This window comes from Mycetomoellerius zeteki, unplaced genomic scaffold (genome assembly GCF_001594055.1).
Source record: "Mycetomoellerius zeteki isolate Tzet28-1 unplaced genomic scaffold, Tzet1.0 scaffold35, whole genome shotgun sequence".
NCBI lineage: Eukaryota > Metazoa > Arthropoda > Insecta > Hymenoptera > Formicidae > Mycetomoellerius > Mycetomoellerius zeteki.
Genome location: NW_017257338.1, coordinates 1,029,974 through 1,055,943, shown reverse-complemented (window position 1 = coordinate 1,055,943; position 25,970 = coordinate 1,029,974). Strand labels below are relative to the sequence as shown.

The window sequence follows — 25,970 nt, the reverse complement described above, 5'->3', positions numbered from 1 at the left end:
CGGATACTATCCGGTGCATCCCTAGATTATAGACTGTACAAATATATACTTAATTTAACTTTTGATTATGTATAATGTGATCGGAATCGTTTCTGAATGAATGGATAAACACATGTGTTGATTATTAACTTTTTCTCTTTCTTAAAAATTTTATCAATTTATCAGTTTATCAATTTCCTCACGTCTATATTTCACAAGACACGATTACACGTCGTAGAATTCATTTTCTTATTTCGTTTCGTTTTAATTGTATGACCATGTTATCTAGTTGTATTCTAATGAATGTTTTACGATATTGAGAAGGATCCGATGTTTAGAATCAAAACGTCTATTAATGTATTGTATTGAATAAATTTATTACACGCGTACATCCTGTGTTCGGCTCTCATAGGCATTATCACTCTTTGATTAAAAAATTTTATTGAAAGGACTGAATACAATTATATCAATTACATTCATTTAAGTATAAAATGAAAACATCAGATCAGATTTCTCTTTTCTTCACGTGTATGCATTGCTCGTCAAATCCTGTAGTATTTTCTCCTGAGCTACCGGGTTGTCCTTCGGTACCTGTGCACACACGTTAATATTTTTAAATAGATATCATTCAAACATATTATATTTAAGTAAAATATACATATATGAGTATTGCCAAAAATTATTAATCGATAAATATAATTTAAAATAATTTAAAAAAATATTAATAATATTCGTTAACAACATTTCGGTTTGGATTGTGAGTATTTTAATCGTATTACTTTAATTATAATAATGTTACATTCATAACACCAAAAACACCTGCAACCAAAATCTTCTTTACATAAGTTACGGAAGCAATCAAATCAGACAGTGAAACATTATCTTACATTCGAATTGGCGGATGTAAGATAAACACTGCGTATGGATTTAGGATTCTCCTCGTAGCAAATTAATCTCAGGGCTATCGCTTGCGGCTTACAATAAATATGAAAGCTAAGGGGGAAGAGAGAAAGTGCCTTGTATGTGCGTACCATATGTCCGGCTCTGTTGACCCAATACATCCTAAGGTTATCTTTAACCTTGAAATAGCCCTCAATGATGGATTTAACGACTAGCGAGTTCCTTTTTGAATTTTTCCAGGTGTCAGCGTTTTTCCATTTCAGTTTTTCGACCCAGTGAAGAGTGCCTAAAATATACCGGGTGATCAAAATAAACCGTTACAAATTTCAAATCTTTTTCCTAGTGTAATAACAACTTACCTGGTGTATCGACAATCAAATCCATGTGTCCATTGTACACAAATACGTTCAAGTCGGTTTCATTAAGTAACGTTTCCACTAAAATAATTACATTTACATTTATATTAGTAAATTATACAATAGAATATATTATAAATTCTAATTATGCGGAGTAATAATTTTTTAAGTCATAAATTTGATTTAAAGCGAATGTATTAGAATACATCAGTGACAGTCAATTTATGCAAGATATAAATATTGTTTTATTTTACATGTTTATCCAAACTGCTTCAACAATTACTTTTATGCTTACGAGTTGCCCAACTTTTACATTCGCTATGTTTGGAAATAACTATCTCCATCAATCAACATCAATTTCTTCCTTTCGCTTTCGCTACAATAACATTCTATCAATATATTTGACAGATACCTATGTGAGTAACAGGTTTCATAAAATCTTCTGCTAAGTACTCAAAAACGTCAGAGGATTGACTGCCGTGAACGAATTCTATATCAAGCGCTTTCTTTACTGGACCGTTCATCAATTGTTCGAGTGAGTAAGCCTCATCTGTATTGAGATTTAGATACATCATGACTGCAATTACAAAGAAAAAAATGCACAGTGACACATAATAATAATGGCATTTTGATAAAAGGAATCTTGTAACATGTTGAGTGTTTTTTACGTTAATATTAAAAATGGAATCAAAATTTCGTTATTTTGTAATGTAATTTTATAAAATAATGTAATGATATATTATTTATATACCAGATTTGTAAAGTAAGGAAAAATTTTGATAATCGTAAAACCATAACGGAGGCTGCTTTGCAAGAATATTGTAAAAGTCAATATTGTCAGTCTTCTTTAAAACGATCATTTCTGTATTAGCCCATTCTTTAGTCGCACTTCTCCAATTGCCAAGCTCGACATTGTTTTTTACTTTTTGTGCTGCAGCATCAATTTCTTTGAAACCTTCTGTGTCCACCATACCCTGCGAATCATTCGATAGTTTTCGGAAAGTTTTATGAATTTACTTTAAATAAATAAAACAGGAAATTTTTCGTGTAGTCGATTAGCATCAATAAAGAAGAACGACGAGGAAAGAAGGAACATAATCAGATCTCAAGATCCAATAATATCAATTATTGGATCTTGAGATCTGATTATGTTAATTGTGTATTAATTCCATTTTCTCGACGATATTATTTATCGCGATAGCTTTTTTCATTTAATTGTTGTCAAATAGATCTATTTCATTGATAAATAAATTATTAGCTCATACGGACATTACAATGACGATAAATAATCTTACTTACTGTGTTGAGCAAAAATGGTGCCCATGTCATTACGGAGTCGATAGGAGAGATCCAAGAGTCTCCGAGTGCGATTCCTTTTAGATTACTCTTGATGGTACCAGCTTTCTGAGCCTGCATAACACTCATACTACATGTGAATTTCACAATCTTTTACAAGAAACATAAGTTATTTCATCATATTCAGTAAATTGTTACGATGTCATTATCGTTACTATCATTTGTGTAGACATCATCTATAATTTTCTAAATTATTAAATGACTATGTATAAATATTATGGCTTTACATGTTACGGAATGTTTTTCTTATCATCATTAATTTAAACTTTTCATATAATTTTTGATGATCTGATAATGCATCGTAGAAAAAAAACTGCAATCCGTTTTATAATTAACAAGAATTTCTTTCTGTCACATTTTTTTCAAATTTTAATATCGCTATTTCTTTTAATGGAATCAAATTTTTTCTTTTTATTATTTTTTTTTAATTAGCATATTTGTATTTCTTACTCGATACCAGAGTAACGCAAACTCCACGCCCATTTTTCCGCCATACGATTCAGTTGTGATATACGTCGGAACAGCTTCGAATTTCGGTAATTCTTTATAGAATCCTTGCATACATTCCACGAGGTCCTTTGCGATCTGCGTGTTTGTCCGCGTGTATGCCGATTTGCTTTTAACGTAACTGTATCCGGTACCAACAGGATTGTCGATGAAGAGAACATTATAATTCTTGACCTATAAATAAATTATATATCGACGATATTATCCACTAAATTATAAATCTATAAATTTCGAGTAAATTATTCGAGTAAATCTATAAATCAATTTTTAAAAAATTATATCTTCGTGCTATTCTTATATCTACATACATCTTTGCTTGTATGTAAAATTGCTTTCTCTTTCCTTCGGTTATACCATCAATAAACTAACATTTTAACAAATTGTTCTCAACAATTAAATATTTATTAATTACACACTATTTGATATTGTGTTCCGACAATCTATTCTACTTTCGCATAATTTAATACCCAAGTATAATTCCTCGGATTCAGGTTCACATCGAAGGGACCCAATTCTTCGAAATTTCCATAACTTGTTGAGGATCCGCCTGGTCCACCTTGCAACCAGATGAGTAACGGTTTGTCGTAATACGAATTAATCTTTGCCGTAGTATAGTAAAGCCACCAGAACATATTCGCGTTGGGGCGCACTTGAACGTAATTCCATTCTTGTTCTCCAGGGCCGAACCCTTTTCTTCCTTTTGTCAGAAAATTTTTAATTATTAATAAAGATAAATAAATAATTGTGTTAACATCTTCTTTTATTCTTCTTCTTTTATAATTTTTTATTTAAAAAAAGATCCAAAAGTTAAGGAGTAATAGTACAATATGTATCGGCAAGTCATCTTTTAAGAAAACGTACATATATAAACTGTAGAGGTAATTTTCTCACATGATTTAAATACATGGTGTAATATTTGCGATATATTAGATTGGAAATCATATTAATTTTCTGCACCGATCTTCACAACGAAGCGTCTCAGCTGTTAACAATGATTCGAAAGTCGGCGACGCAAAGACGAGTAGCTGAAACGGCATATATTTGTCAAGCGAAGATCTAGGTAAATTTGCAAAGTTTTAAAAGAAATCGTAAAGTAAATATTCTCGCGTCACTATGGTAAAAGCTAGAGATGCAACGGTTGAGCACTTTGACGTTTACTTGCACCAAAATTCGGCAAACTCGCAGCGAGTAAAAACATGCATCAACATACAACGAATTTTTAAAATCTACATTCTAGAGTTCAAGGAAGAAGAAAATATTTGATATAAACATATTTCAAAAATACCTTATTCAAAAGATAACAGGGAGTTGGGGAAACATAGTATTATCTATATTATATATTTCAATGAAAAACTACAGTCAGTTTGAAGTATTATAAATCGCTCTTACCAATGCAAACCTAATCTATCACACAATATTAATCAAGCGATTAATTTTTTATCTTTCAAGATCAATAATATTAATCTGAGTTCGAGCGTTTTATGTCTTCACGCACGGTTTAAATGCTATGAAACAAAAGGAATGGAGATAACGATAAGCAAAATCGGTCGAAATGTGCATCTCGGCTGCAAGTCTGGTTTACGTGTTATTATTTCACATTCTTTTGTGTGCTATAGCTTTTAGACATGTTCATAGATAATATATCTTTGTTATTTTTATTCAAGAAATAACTGTTTGTTAAATTTAGGTGTTTAAATTTTTATAAATCTAAAAAATAGACAATTATATAATTCATGTTAAACCAACGAGAATAAATCAATTAAGAGATTAAATTAAGAAATAAATAAATATGGATATATTAATTCGTTCTAAAACTATTTAAGCACTAAAATCCTTTGATCTTTGACCAAAATAAGTTTTTTTTCTCTTGATGATTTAAAAAGGTATATATACACAATTAATGTGTTTCATAAACTCACATATTTTCATCCATTAAAAAAAATAGGATTTTAACTGTTACAAAATCTATTATTGACATCTGCTTGCCATTAATTATATGTTTATACCTTGCTGCATTATCGTGTAATGTGAATGTAACTTTGTGACAAAATTTATTAGACCGATGATTAACTCACACACGTTCCACACAGCACACTTTATCCTAGACATGTCCAATGGAAGTCATTTTAGAATATCGCATTAATTTTATGATATCCGTGGATGGTTTCATATCCAACGGACATCCAGAGATGTACAAGCGTCCACATATGTGAGATCCCACGGACGTCTTAGATGACATCCGTGAGATATCCAAAGAACTCCATGAGATATCACAAGTATATATGCGTGTGTATATATGTGATTGTTATCTAAAATAAAAGGGAAATGTTTTAGGATATCATATTATGGAAGCGAGAAATATGTTATTGTCCCATTATTACATAATGAAATAAAAGATTAATTTGAAATAATATGTCACATCTTGTAATTTATATTCTTAGGCTGCGTTCGGAAACATTACCCGAGTGCCTCTGTATATCGTTCCGTCCTTGTTGTTCACCCAATGTTAAATAAGAATAAGATGATACACGTGGGCATCCGGGTAATGTTTTCGAATACAGCCTTAGTATAACATTTAGTACACTAAATAAAAATCTTTGTAAGCGCTTCATATGAAATATAACTTAATTGACACGTAGTATGTCATGTATCGTTTGCGTCCAAAGTAACTATGACATTCTTTACTTCTAATCTTTTAATTCTGACATTTTCCAATTGCAAACCTTTGTTGTACTTTGGGCATCCTTAGGACATTTCTTGGAGAACTGTGTTGGGTGATGGAGAGATATGAATATGGTAGAATATCTTAAGATATTAATAGGATATCTTGTGATATCTTACGATGTTTTACGATATTTTCTTTGGATATTCTGAATAGGATATCCGTAAGATCGCTTTGCCAATATGGAATATCCTCAGGATAAAGTATGCTGTGCGGGATCTTACCAATGCTGCCGGAAACAAAGCACAACACGGCGAAAGTATAAACAAGTGGAACTCGCATCGTCTTGTTTCGTGCAGTGAAACTTTTCGAAAACTAAAATTGTTGTGAGTAATGTATACGATTTTATAGTCTTTTGTTTATCACGAACCAAGTCAATCACACAATTTATATCAGTTGCATTCCATTGATAAAATAAAATGAGAGTTTCGCTCTTAATGTTTCCTTTCTTCTGGCTTTGTTATCAGTTATCTTTAGTTAATCTTTGGATAAATCAAAAATTCATTATAAGCCGTACGTCTTTCATTGTAAACTTTACTATATTTATCGATTTGTGGCAAATAATGGACTGCGATTAGTTCCTCTATTTACAATACAATATTGAACACTGCACAGCTTTATAGAGAATAGTGATAAGACTGATAAGTGAAAATTTTTATAAATACTATAAAGAATAATTTATTATCATTTATTGATTTTATATTATAATTAAATTATATATTTCTGTAAAAAAATCGTACAGTTAGTTTTTAAACAGAAAGTGTTATACACTGGGGATACATGGTTGGTTGAAAAAAATGTCACAAAGTTAAACATCATTAAGTTGATTTTGTCTTCTATTTTTTTATTATTAAAATACATATAGAAATTTTCTTAAAAAATTTTTCTTATATTTTATAATTTCGTTTTCTATTTATCATGTTTCAAAATGTTCATGAAAGTCTTTAATATATATATATTAAATACGTTCTGCTATTCTCAGTATTGGATGCTATATACTATATATATATTTGATTGCCTTACTTTTGAGTAAAACGCATTCGCTTACAAGTACTCCACTTAAGTGATATCTATAGATATTAAATTGAAAGATTCACACGTATTATATGTACATGCATTAAAGTTGATCCTATCTCTAATAGCGACTAGTACGTAACTCGCTGATTCAGAATCGATAGAAGGATTTAACATTCCTCGTATGGTACATAAGCGCATCGACCACGGGAAATAGTTACGAAGGAGAAAGTAGCGCCGTCATCGTTCAAGCATTTGGTCGTATGCGATGATAAAAAGAAAAAAGAAAAAAAATAAAGAAAGGAAAAAAGAGAAAGATCGAAGAAAAAAACTGTACACATTAAGACGTGCGACGAAATGAGAAAATATGAAGCAAATGAAAAAGAGGAGACACATTCTCTCCTTTCGTGTTTATTAATTTAATTATCCCGTTGCTGTTCACAAAGTCGTCGACCTAAATTGATTTTCCTTGCTCGGGCTTTAATGATACTCGGAAAATTGTGCGTCGAGAGAACGCGTAGGGAAGAGTCATTTCTTCTTGATAATTTCCGGGCAATAAAGCGGTCGCATCGCGCCCACGAAGAAAGCAATAACATAAACTCCTTAGGCGTTACATCACTATAAAGGAAAAAAAAGAAAAAAGAGAGAAAATCCAAGTTGAGGTAATATATTTTTTACAATAAATTATTTAATTTTTAAAGATTCTTATTAGCATAAAATATTAATATTCTTATAAGATGCTTATTAACAAAAAGTTATTAAATCGTTTGTCAATTTAATATGTGGGATTATGACTCTAGTTCTGTTCATTGCTGGAACAAATTTCGGCTCGCGGTTTACAGAATTGAGTAAGTAATGTAATAAATTCATACCGAAATAATTTAAGCATTTTACCCAAAGAAACACATCAAGTCAAGAGAAAATATAAATTTATCAAAAAATCAAAATGACTTTATTTTGACGTTATGAAAGTCAAAATAATAATTTCTAGTTACAAAATCGACTGTTTATTGACATTAAGAATCAAAATAAAGTCATTTTGATTTTTTGTTGACTTTTATGTATTCCTTGGGTAAGGCTGGTTAATAGTTGGTCTTTGTTTTTTGTATTTAAGACTATCTTAAACAAACAGGTCTTAATAAACAATTATATAAATATATAAATATATAAATAAGGACTCTCAATCTTAAACAATAAAATAGAAATTCAGACAAGGTTAATGAGAGTCTAACGCTGATGTAAGAGCGAAGAGTTAGGAGATGCAGATAATACTCAGATATTAATGATTATCTTCATTTATTGTGTCGAACGTTTCGGCTCACTTTGGAGTCATCCTCAGCGAAAAACAGAAATATAAAATCCTCCATTGAGAGAGAGAGAGCAAGTCACTTGCAGATTGACAGAAATGCAGTAATCAATACGCTCAATGGGAAACAAAAACGAAGTTCAGAAACATTGATTCACAATTTTAAAAGTTAAAAAAATAAACTAATACACGTCGTTCCTCTGATTATAGAATCGTATCAGTTCGTCGTTTAAAATTAGGTAAGATATTATGAACCAATTAAAGAGCCGTATTAACATTTTAAAACATTACTTAAGACGATCTTAAGATAAAAACGGACTATGAATGCGGTTTAAGAAAACAGGATCATTTCTCTTAATTAAAAAAAGAAAGAGAGAACGAGAGAAGGGATAGGTGAAATTATCGCACGGAAGCCTAATTAAGTCTTTCATTGCGAGAAATTCTTTTCCGTTCTCGGAGGGACTTTTGCGAAAGAGACGCGATCCATTCGCGCGTTTTCACGAACACACACGCACGCGTCCGCCAAATGTTGCTAATTGACATTCGCCCCACGTGCTTCGCCAAACGCACGCGCTCCTCGCTGGTCTGTACAGTATTCCTGACAGGTTTTTCGGTCTATTACTACTCCGGAAATTATTGGCGAGGCATGAAAAGGCTGCATAGTCTCTCTCGATTCTGTCGAAATCGGGAACGTGCAGATGTAGCATGGACTACGCACCGTGCCTTGCGTAGTCCATCTGTTTATTCAAAACGACCGTTTGCACGGTTTAACATCGTAGTTACGTGGTAACATTATAAGTAAAACACGAATGAAATCTGTACGTCGCGCGCGTACGTAATTTTTTTATTCGATCGCAAGAAGAAAATCTATTCAAACCGATATACCGAGTCAGAAGAGAGCCTCGTGGATCTCTCGGCGCAATGAAACTGGCTCGTTAGTGGCCTAATTAAATATCGACAAGCGGTATCTAAGCAATTAGGCAGATTCATCAACTAGTGGATGTTCCGTACGGCCGAATCCAGGTAATAAAGAGATAATGGAAATAATAGCCGGCGCGGCAGGATGCAGGTATATGAGAGAAAGAGAGGGATAATGAGAAGCTCGATCAATGGCTCGATCAACGATCGTTCATTCCTCCGGAAGAAGCTTGGTCCTCAATGTCGGCAGATCGTTACGGGAAACGCTCATAGCTTCCATCATGCAAATTAATAGCAGATAACGTTAATTAATGCACCGTGTCGTTCCGCTTGTCTCATCAGACGGCTCTGTTTGCAGCTGATGGCCTCGCGCGTCTCATCTCGCGGCGTACCAGAAGGCGCGTTTCGCGAAGATACGTATCCGGCCCAATCTGTACCCGACTTGTAAGAATAAACAAACTATTAAAATTCGCCAGAAATACGTATGCTCGTACAGCGCGGCAGTCTGTTAGGACGTGTCTGTTTTGCGACTTGAGAACGGGGTGGAGTCCTCGCGGCGCGAAAGTCGCAAAGCTGTCTTTTACATACAAATATACATTATGTTAAATATATATTATTATATATACAGGGTGTCACAAAACTGGCAATAAATATTTTTAAGACGGATTCTTTGCAATATTTTAAGACAACAAGTTTTAATGCAAAAATTACGAAATGACGGAGCTAGAATTTCGCTCAGGGATGGTAAGATGAGTGTGAAGGGACTAAATTTTATTATTGTATATTATATATCAAAGGCATATAGTTTGAGGAAGCTGTCATTCGTAATTTTTAAATTCTTCCCATTTGGAAACTGTCATAGCCTTGGCATTTTTATTTTAATCTCGCTACTAAGAACCTGCGTTGCGATGTATGCCCTTTATTTCATATTATTTTTATTTGTATTAGACATTTTGTCGTAAAATGTTACAAAGAAATCTTTAGAATACTTACCGTCAGTTTTGAGACACCCCATATATTATATATATATAAATATATGTAAATTATATATAAAATATATATCTTCCTAGATAGACTTCCTAGATGAAACTAAATATTAGCCATGTCTCACGCATGGGTGAGTACGCGAAATGCACGACGTCGCGAATCGCCGGAAGAGGAAAACTCCTCTTCCTCCATCATTATGATCAGAGAAATGGTCGCAATTAACGCGGTCGTATCTTGTTTTATCGCCTGGAAAATCTTAATGGAAGACAATCGTTAATGCGAAAATATCATTGGGTCACGGTTGGATGACGATAATATCGCCCTTTCGTTTGTACAGCCTGTGTAACTTTGTAACTTTCCTTTTGACATAACGCGATTGCGACTCGTTGGCATCAGAGAGATGTGATACACGAGCGCAATTATGAAGTCACTTCACGATTACCGTCGAGACCTACGTACCCTGAGGAATTGCGGCAATCGGCCGCTGGTCAGGAAAGCCTGAAAGTTTCGATCTAGCCCGAGTTTGCGTGCAATCGACGATCCAATACATGCTGCTACATATATGATATCACGAATAACGCGAAACGTTCGTACGTAACGTCGCGGATGATCGAGTTGTGTAACGTGCCAGCAGAATCGCCCGCAGAAAAACCATTATATTAATGGATTTCGAATGAGGCAAAAGTACCTAAGCTATACTTCCTGGTGGGAGAGTATTTTTTTTTAATTTTTATTATAATAGAATACGACACGGACTTTTCTTCGTTGTCGCGTAAGTAAGGACGCGCGGATTTTAGAATTGATAAATTATACGCGAGTTTAGTACTGATAAATTATATGCGATGACGATGTGTCAATGTCCGCGTAATAATATTTCACGTTTTTACACGTGCAGAAAACGAGCGGAGACTTTGCGAGCAGCGCAGAGGTGAAATCTTTGACGCGAGGAACATCGACCTCTTTGTCGGCGAAAATTCACTTCGCGAAGATGGTCTCGAAGTAAATCTCAATTAATATAAGTCGGCTGCTACCTCATCCGTAATGAATGCAACCTTAAATTAGCCTCACTACCGTGCAAATGGCTTACAATGATTACTACTGCAGTGTATAAATGCGGAAAGAAAGCGGACGTACCGTGACGCCGGCTTTGCAAATTTTCCTTGCAATAATGTACCGTAAAAATGTACAGAAAGTAATCTTCGATTTGTCATTTAATGAATGATTAAATCAAAGGCTTTTCGTACTTGGCGCATTTTTCTTTCTCCATCCTTCCTCGGAGTTCCTCGGAGAGAATTGATGTATCGTGAATTCAAGCTGCCATATTTGACTAGGGATTACCGTTCAATATTTATGTTCGTTTATCATCAGCTCTACGTATTTTAACGGGCTTTAAACAAATTGGACAACACACTTGAGACTCGTCCCAATCGTATGGTTTACCGCGTATCCTCGAGATACAGTGAAAGTAACCGAATCGATTATCTCCTTGAAGACAAAAAAAGTCGAAAAGACAGCTGCCACTGACATCGTATCGGAAGAAAGTCAAAGTAATTCCGTCGTGCGGCCCGGGTAACGACTCTCACAGTTTCTCGCTTCGTCGCGTCTCTCCTGCATGACGAAAAAAAAAATCAAGGCTACTCCTTGCTTGCGAGCTTCCAAATTAAAATTAGCCTCACGAGACAATTGTGTGTGCAAGAAGAAATGAATACTTCTATCAGTTTGGCTATTTCCTAATTGAATTTAATTTATTTGACTAATCGACTTTCTCACAATTAGAAGTCTCGAAAAGAATTTCCTTGTACGTTTTTAATTTGTTCTTTCATATGGAATTATCATCCGTTTACACAATCGTTTATACAACGTCATGTCGTCGATTACAGAACACCCTGTATAATCGCGATTCTGTTTCCTGATCGTCTCAAACGTCGACGCAACCGGCGCATCTCCCGGTCTGGAGGAACATCAGTGAAAGGCAGTCACGTTACATGTTTTTCACAGGAGCGACAGTAACCCTGAGGAAGAAAGTCAGAGTGAGACTCCGCAGGTGGTGAACGCGAACCTGGTACAGGCGAAATTGTTCTCACGTGAATTACGAAACCGCGCTTTTCCGTGTTGCTGCGTCGCGTGAGACGCGCCGCGCCGCGCCGATGAGAAAGGCATTTCTCCGTCTCCTCCTCGTCGCGAGATCTGGGAACGGAGAATTGCCGGAGTTTTTTTTGTATACGATTTGCACCGCGAGACATCGGCGTTAATTCGCACATGATTGAAACGAGTTTTCGTTCATTACGTTGCTCAACAAGTTGTAGGCTGTTCTCGAGGTTACGATTACACTCCATGGGATAATAGGTATTTATTTATTATCCCAAGAAGTTGAAGATAAAAAGTTTCTTGAGAAAATTGTTTTAACACGCGTAGAAGTAATATTGCTTTCTTCGAGACAAACAATGTAACGTGAAAGTCCATTCTCCTTTGCGGTTGCGATCGTTTAAGAGACCCCGATAATAATTAACGAGAAAGTCATTACCGGTTGTACGTCGCATGTCATCGGACACTGACCGGTTATAGTATATGAGCGCATTACGTTCGCCAATGATGTTCGCTCTCATTATACTTGTTCGGACAAATTTAACCGATAATTACAGAAGGGAGATTTCGTTGGATTAATCAGCCTTACTAATAAATCTTATTAAAAATGTCGGAAACGCTTCTTTGTAAAAAAAAAACTTATATAAAAACTTTATGAAAGTTCTAACATGTATACGATTTATGTTGATCGTATAATTTTTAATTGATTGTACATAAAAGAAGTAAAGAAATTTTTATATCCCAAAAAATCCGTAAAAAAAGATACTTCTTGTTAAAATTCATTGAATTGCATTACGTTTCGTTCTACTGCTTTATCGCCCCGCATTCGCTATGAAGCATGAATCCCCTCTCAACTGGAGATGTACATGCAGAGTTGGGACCCCCATATAGCACCGTGGCTCTCTTTGTACCCCTCCTTGAAATCTGTATGTCTAGAATATCTAGGCAGAGGAGCACTCGCTATAAAAGCCACGTATGTCACGATGAATCCGTCAGAAGAGTGACAAACCGTCGAAAAAAAGACGGTAGTCGTTGCCATCCTTTTCACACGGTGGGCCACCCTGGTCGAAAGAATGCGATTAATTCTGGTCAGTGTCCATCGCCGCTCATTGTCTCGTGTTTTCATTCTTCGCATCTTAATCACGTGTCAGTGCGTCTGTGATATATGTGAGATTTTTCGGACGGAAAGTGACGGCATTATCGATAATATCGTTCGCGATTATCACAGATCATTCTAGATTTGCGGTTAATGACACCGTGTCGCGCGACGCGGTTATCTCTTTAGTGAAATGTGGAATCATAGTGCTTTTTTAGGATGCGTATCGCAAATTATAATCTAAGATCTTTGATTAACAACGATTGAACATACTTAATGGGCACTGATGCACGTTACAGTCATCGTACACAAGTTGATGTAAAGATACGCGCGTTTATTATAAACCAGTATAGAAACCAATTAAACCGTGAAATATTCAATACACTTTATTGTGCTGTTAGGTAAAATATGTATCTTATAATTCAAAATATTCACATTACACTCAGATTAAATCAATGGTTATAATATACGTCAGTACGCATTAGTGTGTTTAACCAAATTTGTTATAAGTCAAAAGATTTTATTAGATTCCCGCATTTTTTGCCGCTTATATCTGTATTATAACATTCTTCTAAAATATACTATTAAAGAATACTTATTTTTTTAAATATATACTTATATATAAACAATGTACACTATTTAATAACTTTTTATTTGAATATTTTAACATTGAGATAATTAAAAGGAAGATATACAATATATTAGAATTATTAAAAAGTAAGCAATGTTGCATTACAAGTAAAGTTACATCGTAAAGCTAATACTGTAAATGTAGGTGACTTGGGACAGCATGTACTTTTGTTAAATTTAATCGTGGTATCTATCCAGTCTCAGTATGAGTCTCTAAAGAAAGTTTCAATTTTAAATTTTCTTCAGAGACTCATGGATAGATACCACGATTAAATTTAACAAAAGTACATGCTGCCTCAAGTTACTTGCACTGTTTCAAATCATCAATCCTATATTTGCGGTATCGGGACACCATCGTAGAAAACTGCAAAACTTTCTGCATTTCGTGGAAGCGATTTTACCGATAATATGCCACGTAATAATTTATTTTTATGCCAACGCTGAAAGAGTACAGAAAGCATATTGGATACGACGACCTTAAAGCCATCGAGACAGTAGCGCGGCTGAGTTAACGTAAATGGTTACAAACGAGCCGGCAAATCACTGCCATTTTCCAATGGCAATTGTTATAAGTGGGCATTCTTATCACTTTTCACTCCGCGCGGAATGGAAAGTTGTGTAAATAGGAGTCGCACACTGGGACTATATGATCTATATACGATCTGCATCGAGTGTCACAAAATTCAACAGGATCACCGATGCAACGTTACAAAGTCGAGTAGTCAAGTCAATGTCGTAGATATTCTATCTGAAATGCTCTATATTCTTATCTTTTTAATTTTATTTCTTTCGTTCCTTGATATATCGTTGTCTTAATACAATACCTTATGTGACAAGATTTGAAAATATTTTATCTTGAACATTCATACAAAACTTTATTCTTCTAATAATATAGTGAGATAATAATATTCTTTTTAAAAAAAAATGATGTTTTTATTTTCATCACTGAAATCATATCTTATTTAAAAAATGAAGCTAAAATTTGTAATACCTTTATTTTGTTATTTAAAGATACATATAAAAATAATGTAATTAGTATGTAATTAGAGCAGCGATATACCGATAATGTTTATCTGATTTCTCTCATAGACAAGCGGAAACATAGTTATAGTTTGTACTGACTACATAAAGACGATAGAGATAAAATGTGTTAATCAGCATGTAATTACACATGCCAATGTCAATGCAGAATAAGATAATATAGGTATATAAAGTAGTCGTGTAAAGTCGGATTGAATTGAAAGCAAGCCAAGGTTATTATTAATAGATAGATAATAGTAAACAATTATTATTGTTATGTTAATCTGAGAAAAGGTGAATCTATGGCATTTGATCAGTATATAATAACACGTAATTACTAAAATTTCTACAGAAACGCGTTACGTCAATGTCCGGCACAAACGAAATAAAAAGTAGCAGAAGCTCGCAGTTTTTCATTTCTATAATACATTTCATGACGCGGCATATTTTTCAATGAATACTCGGCTACTGATTGAGATACTTTCTAATAAAAAGTTGTTTCAATACAATTGTTTAGATCCAAAGATGTTTGGGTATTTCAATATATGAATTATCACATAATATCTATTTATACTTATTAATAGCCAACAGCTATTATTTAAGATATTACTTCATATCGAATCAAATATCCATCAAGTATATTCAATTACTCCAGTAGTTACGACTTTACGTAAGATATCCTATGACTTATTATTAGCGAGTCATCTTTCACTTGCGAATTCTTTGACTTACATGGGGAACCAGTCTTTTCCTAGCGAGGATGTCGAGAAGTCATCATCAGTCGCGAACTTTTTGATATTTAAGTGATATCTTCGCAATAAAAGTGAGTTAAGATTTTGTTCCAATTCATATATTTTTCTTAATAATTTCATTTAAAAAAGAAATTTTTTATTTTATAATAATTGCATTTCCGTTATAATAATTAAGTATGTTACAATAATTAAGTTCCTCATATTCAAACGTTTACAATCTTTATTGAGGAAAGATTTATCAATACTAAATGAGGATTGAGAAATTTGTAGATGAAAGGTGGTACGCATTAGTACAGTTAGGCTATTTCGGATATCTAAGTATACATAAATAGTCAAATTCCGGAATAACTCTTGTAAAATAGAGAGAGAGAGAGAGAGAGAGAGAGAGGGAGAAAGAAACAAGTGGGACACCTAAAATACTTGATATCATTGCCGCAGGACTGGATACCGCGACAGGTATCGCCTAAGGGTAATACTTCGAGAAAAAAAAAAGAAGAATCTCGAAGCCCACTTTCCTTTAATTTAACCGTTGGTACAGGTTTTTACAGTCCTGGTGGTCCGTTCTGGAAATGCAAAGACAGGTGGGGAGGATAGGTAGTCGACCCAATTCACGCTGGTGTTTACGTCGGCCACGCGAACACACGGCGGACACTTTCATTTTTGAGAGACGTGTTCGTGAGCATGGACGAGCGCGTAGAAATCCGTCCACAGGATTTCCGTCATTCACTATGAAAGAGTACAAAAAACTGGCGGGAAGTTGATGACGGACGATTGCGAAGATGAGATAATTATGCTATCGTGTCGAGCTTAAGAGAAATAAGACTAATTATTCGACGGCGAGATACCTCTTTCTTACGAACGATCGATCACAATTAGAGTATCTTTTCTCTTTTACGAATAAACGTTTATCCTTCATTTATCTTTGCATTAATTTTGCGAAGAAAACAATATATTCTTTATACAAAGTATTAATTTTTTGGTCAAAGTTTTTATGTTTTCTCCAATTTTTCATTTTTATACAAAGATCGTCTTTATTAGCATTTCTATTGTCATTAGTGTTACTAAGCGTTAATTGAATTACTCTTACAGACATTTATTTACAAAACTAATGAAAAAAAATTCTTTCAGACAATATTATATGGCCTCTTTGTTATCTCCGCACTTGGAGATCCGATTAGAACAAAGAGAGAGTGAGTATATAAATTGTTAAGTATATAAATGATTAAAATACAAAAACTTTATATTTAAAATTTTATGTATTAATTATCTACAAAAATGTTTCTATTTATACACAAGGTCCTGTAATATTAAATGCAGTTAGAAGTGTTTAAGTTTTTATTATACAATATTACGATATATGACGCCATTCTAACAAAAGAAATCCTCCCGTAGGCCTCCAGTGAGCTCACAGTATGGTGCACCACCAGCATCGTCCTACGGAGTACCGGACGTAGGACCATCTGATTCTTATGGTCCACCACCTTCGAATTCCTACGGTCCACCCTCTGATTCTTATGGTGCACCTCCGCAACCACCGTCATCCTATGGTGCACCACCATCGTCATCCTACGGGGCGCCATCAGGCGATCATGGATCCTTCGGTAACGATCACGGTGGTGGATCGTACGATTTTGGCGGTGGTGATCATGGTGGAGGATCCTTCGGCGGCGGTCACGGTGGAGGATCTTTTGGCGGTGGTCATGGATCTTTCGGCGACGATCACGGTTCCATCGGAGGATCATTCGATGATCATCACGGAGGTGGCGGCGGTGGTGGTGGAGGTCACGGCGGTGGTGACGGCGGTCACGGCGGTGGTGACAGCGGTTACGGAGGAGGTGGCGGTCACGGAGGCGGCTTTGGATCAATTTCCGATTCTTATGGGCCGCCGTCATCACCTTCCGATTCCTACGGACCTCCGTCGCATGATCATGGGCCGAAGGGCGTGTGGAAAAAGAAATTGGTATGGAAGCCCGAATGGAAGCAGATTTGGAAAACAGAATCGAAGATGATCTGGAAGCAGGAGTGGAAGAAAGTACAGGTGCCGGTTTGGAAAGAGATTCAAGTACCTGCGTGGAAGGAGATCAAGGTACCTGCTTGGAAAAAGGTTCAAAAGCCTATTTGGAAGGAAATTCAAGTGCCGGCTTGGAAGGAGATTCAAGTGCCAGCTTGGAAGAAAGTATGGAAGCCCGTTTGGAAGGAAGTCCAAGTTCCTGTGTGGAAAGAAGTCCAAGTGCCCGACTGGAAGAAAGTCTGGGTGCCAGAATGGATTAAAGTTGGCATACCGGGAGAACATCCCGTGGGCAAAGATCATCATGGTTGGCAGTATACCAGCCACGATCTCTGGAAGAAGAAACTAATATGGAAGCCGGTCTGGAAGAAGGTCTGGAGAACGGAAAAGAAGCAAATCTGGGTAAGCGACAAGAAATTAGAATGGAAGGCCGAATGGAAACAAATTTGGAAGACGGAAAAGAAGCAAATCTGGGTGTCGGACAAGAAGCTGATCTGGCAGGAAGAATCGGTGCAAGTATGGGTGCCTCAAAAGAAACAGATTTGGGTCACGCAGAAGAAACAGGTGTGGAAAGATGAATGGAAAAGTAAGTGGGTTCCGGCTTGGAAGGACGTGCAGGTACCGGCTTGGAAGAAGATCTGGAAGCCCGTCTGGGAGAAAGTTTGGGTTCCCATCGAGTCTCACGACGACGGTCATCACGGTTACAAGTAGATCGTCGTCGAGGATCACGTTCGGCCGGTTCGAGCTTTCTTCTGCGCATGCTCGTGACATCTGAAGATCGAAAGGTCAACTTGGAAAATTGTTGGGGAATCGCATAAAGAAAGTCGGTCGAATTTTATAATGCCTTGTGATAATGGATTGCTCGCTGTTAGATATATAGGTATCTTTTGAGAACAGAAAAGGGAAGACCCGTTCTAAACGTGTATCACACGAAGAAGAGGAAAGCCTGCAACTAACAGTTAGAAAGCATAGCGACTATGAGATATGTACGAAAGTGGATGATGAAAATTTTCATTTAAACATCTTGGCGACAGCGCGACTGAGTTGTGTAACAATCTAAGTCGCTTAGTTCGTCGCAAAAGGAACCGAAATATCGATCAACGAGATATTATCATAACGGATGTGAAGATATCATTATCTACATTTTACCACGTATCTCCTGAGAGAGATGTGTACTAGTAACTGATCTTTATCAAATAAATTTGACCATAACCCTTTCTAGAGATTACACGACTTGCTAAATTAAACTTTAAAGCAAATCATTGCCAAGGAAAATATCACGTTTGTCAATTATTTGTTGAAAAATAATGTTATAACCTATTTATTAAAAAAAAACATCTATTCTTTAAAAAAACTGTTTAATATATATATTTATATCCATTAATAAAATAAATCCAATAAAATATAAATGACGGCTCAATAGAATTAAGAATTCGATTCGTCTAAGTATTAAAAAGGCTATCTTGAATCAACGGTAGATATTTATATCAACTGTTTAGTAATTTTCTACTGTTTGTATATATAACAAACTGCTTTGACTTAGTAATTTTGGATTAAATCTTTGACAATGAAAATTATACATACAGGCAAGAAAAGTCATATATTCCTTCTTTGTTTATCTTTTTTCAGTGTGAATAATCCATAGCCTTAGAATGACTACGTGCGTATTATATTTTATGTAATTAATATCTCACTTTGTAAATATCGTTTGATTATTGGGATGCGTGCATGTTAATATTTTTTATATGTTAATAAATATGATTTTATACTATATCATGAATTAATTTCATTTCTTTCATACTTAGATAATTATTTTTGAGGAAAAAAAATCCATGTTACATTTAAATTCGTATATTTTGTGCGTTTAAGAATGTAAAAATTTATTTTTATTTAACGTTACTTAAAACAAAATTCAAGCTTTTTTAATGTAAAAAATGCTTTAACAAAAGTTTTGTAAAGTTTTATTTTAATCCTTCGTGGTCACACCTCCTGAGAATTTTATGTTGGTTATTCAGGAGGCAAAATGACCCCAACATTTTAATCGATTGCCGTATTTACAGCTTTTGTTCTTTAAAATCACAAAAATTCAAGATTGGGTAGTGCTAAGTTAAAAAGATAAAAGTTAAGTTAAAAAGTTAATTAATTTTAACTTAACTTAGTTACATTTTACTTGTAAAAAACTAATCAGATTCTTTAATAAATATGCCGTGAGAAAGGAAAAATACGAAAAATTATAAAATGGTCAAACTTTTTCTTTTTCCTTTTTTGTGGTTGTTCGTTCGGACCAAATGTAACTTTTAACTTTTCAATTACTTTTTTTATTAACTTAACTTTCAATTCAATTAATTTCATTATGGATTAACTTGTATTTTAATTAAGTTAAATTTTCAAAGCTGTTAACTTTAATTTATCTTACAATTAGTTAAAAAAAAGTTAACTTACTCAAGCCTGCAAAAATTACTTAACATACTTTAAATATTGTAGAATATGGAAATGCAGTGGCTTTTTAAAGTTTTTAATTTTAACATATTTAAAAAAATCGCAAAGACTGACTTCTAGGAACAATATCCAGGTTAAAAAAGAGTATTTTGAACTTCGGATAAATGGCAGTTTACTTAAAGTCCCGTTTTAAAAAAATCTTAGAAATATAAAACCTCACACCTTTTTGGGGTCCCCTGGATGGGATTTGGACCACAAAGAGTTAATCAAAAGTGTGCATAATTTATCCAATCAAAGACAGAAGATCTTGAGTTTAGGTAAGATTTGTTGATTACGGTTATAATTAGCAAAATTATTTTTTTTAACAAAAATAAATGTAAATAATTAATATAATATAATTTAGTGATTTATATTAAAGCATAAAATCTCTGAAAAAAGATTGCGTAAAAACTGAGATATAAGATTTTGAATCATGACTGTCATTTTTTTTAAATATCACTAATCGTGATAATCAGGCGTTTGAAAGTGCCTACCTGAGTCTTCCGCAACATTTATTAAGATATTGTTCGTGAATACGATCCAAGTTCGTCCGTGAAGCCATTAATTCACATTAGTTTATAAGAAAGTACGGTGGCTTTCATACGAAGATGCTTTTTTTTGGAAGAGCGAGGGGAGGCATGATGCTTTCTAAGGATAAGAGGAGAATCAAGTGAGCAAGCATGTCTCTCAGGGTCTTCAGGGTCGCGAGACGAGCTCATGACCTTTACTTTCTCCACGATCGTGCTACAACAACGTGCTGTGGGGGCGAGCTACGTGAGGCTGCAAAAAAAAGGAGGCTGCAATCTGAGTAGTAGAGAAGGTATCGACCGGAAATAATACACGACTGGTAATCTTCCAAGGCAGTTTAATGAGGACGTATAGAAACCCGAAAGGGATATTGAGAGACACCAAAAGTACTTTCGATTCAGACCCGAGAGTAATCGATCAATCGGCCACACTTTCATCTTTTGGCGGCTATGATTTTGCAGATCGCCCGAAATTATTGCGAAATTATAAGCCAAACGGAACTCTCTTAAATTTCTAATATCCAAGAACCATTTATATAATATAATTATATGGAATAGCTATTTTAAATCAGAGAATAAAGAACCTTTTTAAAATTAAGGCTTATTAAAAACAAAAAATAAGCAAATAATAATATAATGTCTTTTTAATTTAGCGTGACTTTTACTTTAGTAATATTTTAATTTATTAATTGCAAAGGTATATATTATTGAAAACCGAATTTACGATAAATAATGAGTTTCTTCGATATATCTGTCGATAACAATATATAAATTGTTATAAATTGTTTAAAGAATTTATAGTTAAAAGAAAACGCACTTAATGTGAAACATCCTGCGCTTTTCGCCAAAATTTTGCCACTCATTCCGTGACGGTGCAATGCAGCGAAAGTGCAGCCATTCAATAAAAAGTAAAAGTGAGACATTATTGCGGCGAGACAATGTTGAAATCGGTCGCGAAGATGCGTATGAACTTCGCGAGTAATATTACCTTCCTCATTATCACGACCTTAATTACAAATGATATTTCTCTCTTTTTTACTCCCGTCAAGGAAGAGGGCATTAAAATCGCTTTCGAGCCTAGCTTTCGCCCGCAGCGGGCCGGCAAAAGCCTCGAGCGAGTTCTCACAGAGGCCCGGTTGCATTAGCATATAATGACGCGAGTTAAACTTGAGGAAAAGCTCCGGTTAACGGATTCGTAAGACTCGTTTGTAAGATCCGGAGAGTGAAAGTACTACTCGTGTGCAAGTACTTGGGAGCAGGTATATATCGCGCGCGATTACCGAGTACGTTTATAGTGCGTATTAGACGCAGAGGCGAATAAAGACCTCGATTTTTTCACATTTCTTCGGAGAACACGTTCATTTTTTATAATTTATTATATTTGAATCGAAGTCAAATGGTTAAAAATATTGTCCAATCGGACGGGTTGGATAACGAGCCATATAAAATCTCTCTCACACATTAAAATCTCCAGCATAAAATCTTCCTCTTTGGTCACGCTAATCATGTTATATACAAACAAACCATAAATTAGCAACAACGACAGAAACAAAGTTGAATTGTAAATTAATCGATGAATGCAGATGTGACGATCCTTTGCAATTAAAATTTCTTGCAGTTCATAAAACAGCGACAATCTGCCAGAACTGTCATGTATATATGTTACCAACTCGCGCGGGAATTTCGGAAGATTTACATCGTTTTAATGAGTCCATAAATTTGATTATATCAAAACACCGTGTATTAATTAACCGTGAATAGTAAACCGAATAAATTTGACTAAAATTTAGAATAAAGTTATAACCTAAATCAAGAATAAAATCAAAATTTGATTCAGTCAAATATATTCCGAAACGTATAACACCTGGTACGGTCCGATAAAATGAAATAGCATTGGCCAATTCACTTGTATGCATTAAGATTTATCTCACGAACGGGTCTTAATTTCTCGACCTTGACTTTACTTTAATTCTAACGATAATGCACCATGACCGGAGCGAGCCTTGTCCGTGAAATATGACATAAATCAAACGCTTTCGCGTAACGGGTAATCACGAATCGTTTCCGACACAAGACCATGTCTGATCCCGCTTGGAAAGTGAAATTCGTTCAGATCAGTGATCAGCGAAGCGTTATCTGGGTGAAATTATACGCTTAATGATCAATGTCGTAAGCCATCATTATCCGCGTGCGTCTCTTTCATTCGTAACATTATTTCTTACTTTAATACACGAAACAAGTATTTATGATTTTTATACGAATAATCTTAAGAGTTTTAAATTAACTGCAGATGAAAGTATATTATATAAGATATACAATAAAAATTTTTTTGAAGATATTTAAATTATTAGAAAGTGATATTATTGTGCTATGCTTATAATGATGATTCATAAAATAAAATGAAATATTCTTTTGATGGCCTATGAAATAAAATCAAATAATGATTTATAAAGTAAAGAAAAAAAATAAAATCTCTCTCTCTCTCAAATATTCTTTTTTTAGAGAATAGTACTTATTTTGATATATTTTGTTTTTCGTAAAATTGTTCTTCCGTTTTTTAAGATCACTTTTCGCTGTTATTTTATTGAAACATTACCTTCAGTTACTTTTTTATTGTTAAAATAGTACAAAGAATCCTCATCTGTTGCTTTTTAAAACTATCATTATGCTGCCATCTAGTAATATTGTTGCAAAGTCAGCTGATTCTCCTATTTATCCAAGTGCATGTTTGGAACTGCCTTTCTCTTTTAGGAAAATGTCTAATTTTCAAAAACATTGTCAGCAATATAGTTGCCAAAGTAATATTGTATTTTAACCACAGTCGAGCAATTTTATTTTCAATAGTAATAATTGTCAATTATAAAAAGCGTTTGTATAAATGAAAATGTTAATTATAATAATTGATTTAAAAAAATTGAGTGAAAATGCAATTCAAGGATTAAAAAGTTTATGAAGTTAATTAAATTTTAAAAAGTTGTAAAAATGTATCAACATATTTTTGAACATAAAATATAAAATTCGTAAAATATTTACTTCTCAACGTGACATCTCTTCCTTTAAACATCTTTTTATCTAGAATAAGAAAAAATCAATTTATGTATAAGAAAGGAAATTATATGGAAGATAAAGAATAATTTTCTAAATATTTAATGAAAAAATTGACTCAAAATTCGGAATATTCAAAAATGAATTTCTTCCAACTGTTTAATTACTTTCAGCGCTTTAATTAACGGATGCGCAAAAGACTACATTTCTCAGATTAATCGAACAGATATGTATGCAGATTTCACCTAGATAGGGTGCATCACTGATCACCGAGTCAGGACGAATTTCACTTTCGAACCAAGCTCGTCCCGAACGCATCGCTCGAGCGAACGATGCACCCGTAGCTCTCTACTTCCATCCATCGAGTATCGCGGAAGGTCGTTTGCGGGTCGGAAACCTGCTCTTGCGGCCACGTTTCTCTGGTTCCGTAGATTGCAGGGCCGCAAAGTCTTCAAGCGCCACAACAGATACATGCGACCTAATATAATCTGTGTATCGATGTCGGTGTCGAATTGACGCGCGTAAAAAAATATGAACTTTCTCGATTCATCTTCACCGATCGAATTTGAGCACGAAAGTATGAATTGGAATAGAAATTGAGCATCAAGGTCAGATCTGACAGAGTGGTTGTTTTACGCAAGAACGTCCGCAAAATGCACGCGACAGCGCGTGTGACACGCCGCCGGATGCATCCATCCCTAACGAAAAGCCGCTAGCTCATGCGAATCTAAGCTGTCTTACGGCGATCGCTCTGCGTCGACCGAAGACATCATTTATCGGGGATAAAGCGAAAATATACATATATGTATATATACATTTTACGATCACGGCCCGACTACTTTCCCATCGTGGAAACTCGACGCCGACGCCGGGTGACTTATCTCACCGCTGCGGAATAAGAGACGTGAGATTATACGGGATATGAGATATAGATGTACAACGTGGAAAATAGAAATAGCCGTTGAATTTTATTGAGCAATCTCAGTTATACGTGATGCGCGTCGTTTTCGGAAGCAAACTTCTTCCGGAATAAAATTATATACATAAATTTATAAATCAGAGACGTAAGGAGCACATATGAGTTGGCTAAAAAAAAATTCCGATAAGAATTATAGATACAATAAATATTTAATACGTAATACAATACGGAAGTGCATGCCTTATACTTTAAATTATAATAATTTGTAATATCTGAAAAATAGAATTTTATAGCGACTATACATATATGTATAATATAGGAAAAATAAATATTGACATTTCCTTTTGAGATTTTAAATAAAATGTTATAATTTTTGTAAATTTTTTTTTTATACATTTTGCCTTTATAAAAAATGTTAATATTTTATATTTATTTTAGGCTTAAGTTTGTTTGTGATATATAAATAATATAATAAAAAAAATTTTAATTATTAAAGTTTCTTTAAAATATCATATCTATTAATTATTGAAGTATTAAAAGTTTTATTTTTCTTTCTAACATTACTAATAAAAAATATATACTTGTATAAAAAATATATATATTTTATCGTATTTTACTTCGCTGAAAATACTTCTTCTGCAATCATCCATAATTAAACATTTTTTTATATCGAGAAGTTTTAATAAAGAAAAAGAATATATATTCATCAGAGAATTTATTATTATAATTAATTATATTGTCAAACACAATCTAAATATTTTTCATTAATTGCAACGTTGGTCATAATTTTGATTTTAAATAATTATTCAGAAGAGTAATTTATGTTAACCAACGAAAGCAATTTGGTGTTTTTTTTTATCGGAAAAAATAATAATTCTTTTTTTATCAACGTGTTAAGGCGGATCAAATATATAATTATATGGGCACGTGCAAATACAATTATATTGATGTCTATAAATCGAATGTCCAGCCGTGACAACGTGGGCGTAGGAGAGTTCGGTGAAAGTGCTAAATGGCTGACTGTAGGTGATGTAAGAGACGGACTCCGCAATTTGTCATGATCTGTCTAGTCATTGCTACATGTTTCCTCATAGTTAGCATTCTATTCCTTCTAAATATTATAATAAGTTTGATTAATGATAATTTAGTGGCAAAAGCATCATAATGTTTTATCCACTTATCTGCTGAGACATTCAAAATTATTTGCATTACAACACAGGTATCAATTTCCTAATTAAAATACTAGTTCTTTAAAAAATGTACGGAATATAGAATAAATAAATCTTTATTAACAGTTCAGGGGCAATATTTTTCATTTCCGCATACTCGTACGAGATACTATTAGCGAAAGAGTATTTTCATTCT

The 25,970-nt window shown here is 34.2% G+C and overlaps 2 protein-coding genes across 4 annotated transcripts; one reads left to right on the top strand and one right to left on the bottom strand.

Annotated features, from left to right (window-relative positions):
• Positions 1–341: 341 nt before the first annotated feature.
• On the bottom strand, positions 342–6,123 carry LOC108725488 (retinoid-inducible serine carboxypeptidase). Of its 3 annotated transcripts, XM_018452527.1 has the most exons (10): positions 5,822–6,038; positions 5,174–5,407; positions 3,566–3,795; positions 3,042–3,272; positions 2,535–2,645; positions 1,987–2,209; positions 1,648–1,812; positions 1,239–1,316; positions 1,011–1,165; positions 342–570 (listed from the first exon to the last, which is right to left on the bottom strand). In XM_018452527.1, the coding sequence occupies exons 3-10, from the start codon at positions 3,728–3,730 to the stop codon at positions 502–504; spliced, it is 1,197 nt and encodes a 398-aa protein (XP_018308029.1). In that variant the 5' UTR covers positions 3,731–3,795; positions 5,174–5,407; positions 5,822–6,038; the 3' UTR covers positions 342–501. The 3 variants fall into 3 exon arrangements, with proteins under 3 accessions (XP_018308029.1, XP_018308028.1, XP_018308027.1); XM_018452526.1 differs by lacking the exon at positions 5,822–6,038 and having other exon boundaries at positions 5,174–5,469; XM_018452525.1 differs by lacking the exons at positions 5,174–5,407; positions 5,822–6,038 and adding an exon at positions 6,045–6,123 and having other exon boundaries at positions 343–570.
• A 7,013-nt stretch (positions 6,124–13,136) lies between these two features.
• On the top strand, positions 13,137–18,911 carry LOC108725472 (uncharacterized). The gene is made up of 3 exons (XM_018452496.1): positions 13,137–13,218; positions 16,757–16,818; positions 17,021–18,911. Exons 1-3 carry the CDS (start codon positions 13,204–13,206, stop codon positions 18,345–18,347), a joined length of 1,404 nt encoding a protein of 467 aa, XP_018307998.1. The 5' UTR covers positions 13,137–13,203; the 3' UTR covers positions 18,348–18,911.
• The last annotated feature ends 7,059 nt before the right edge of the window (positions 18,912–25,970 follow it).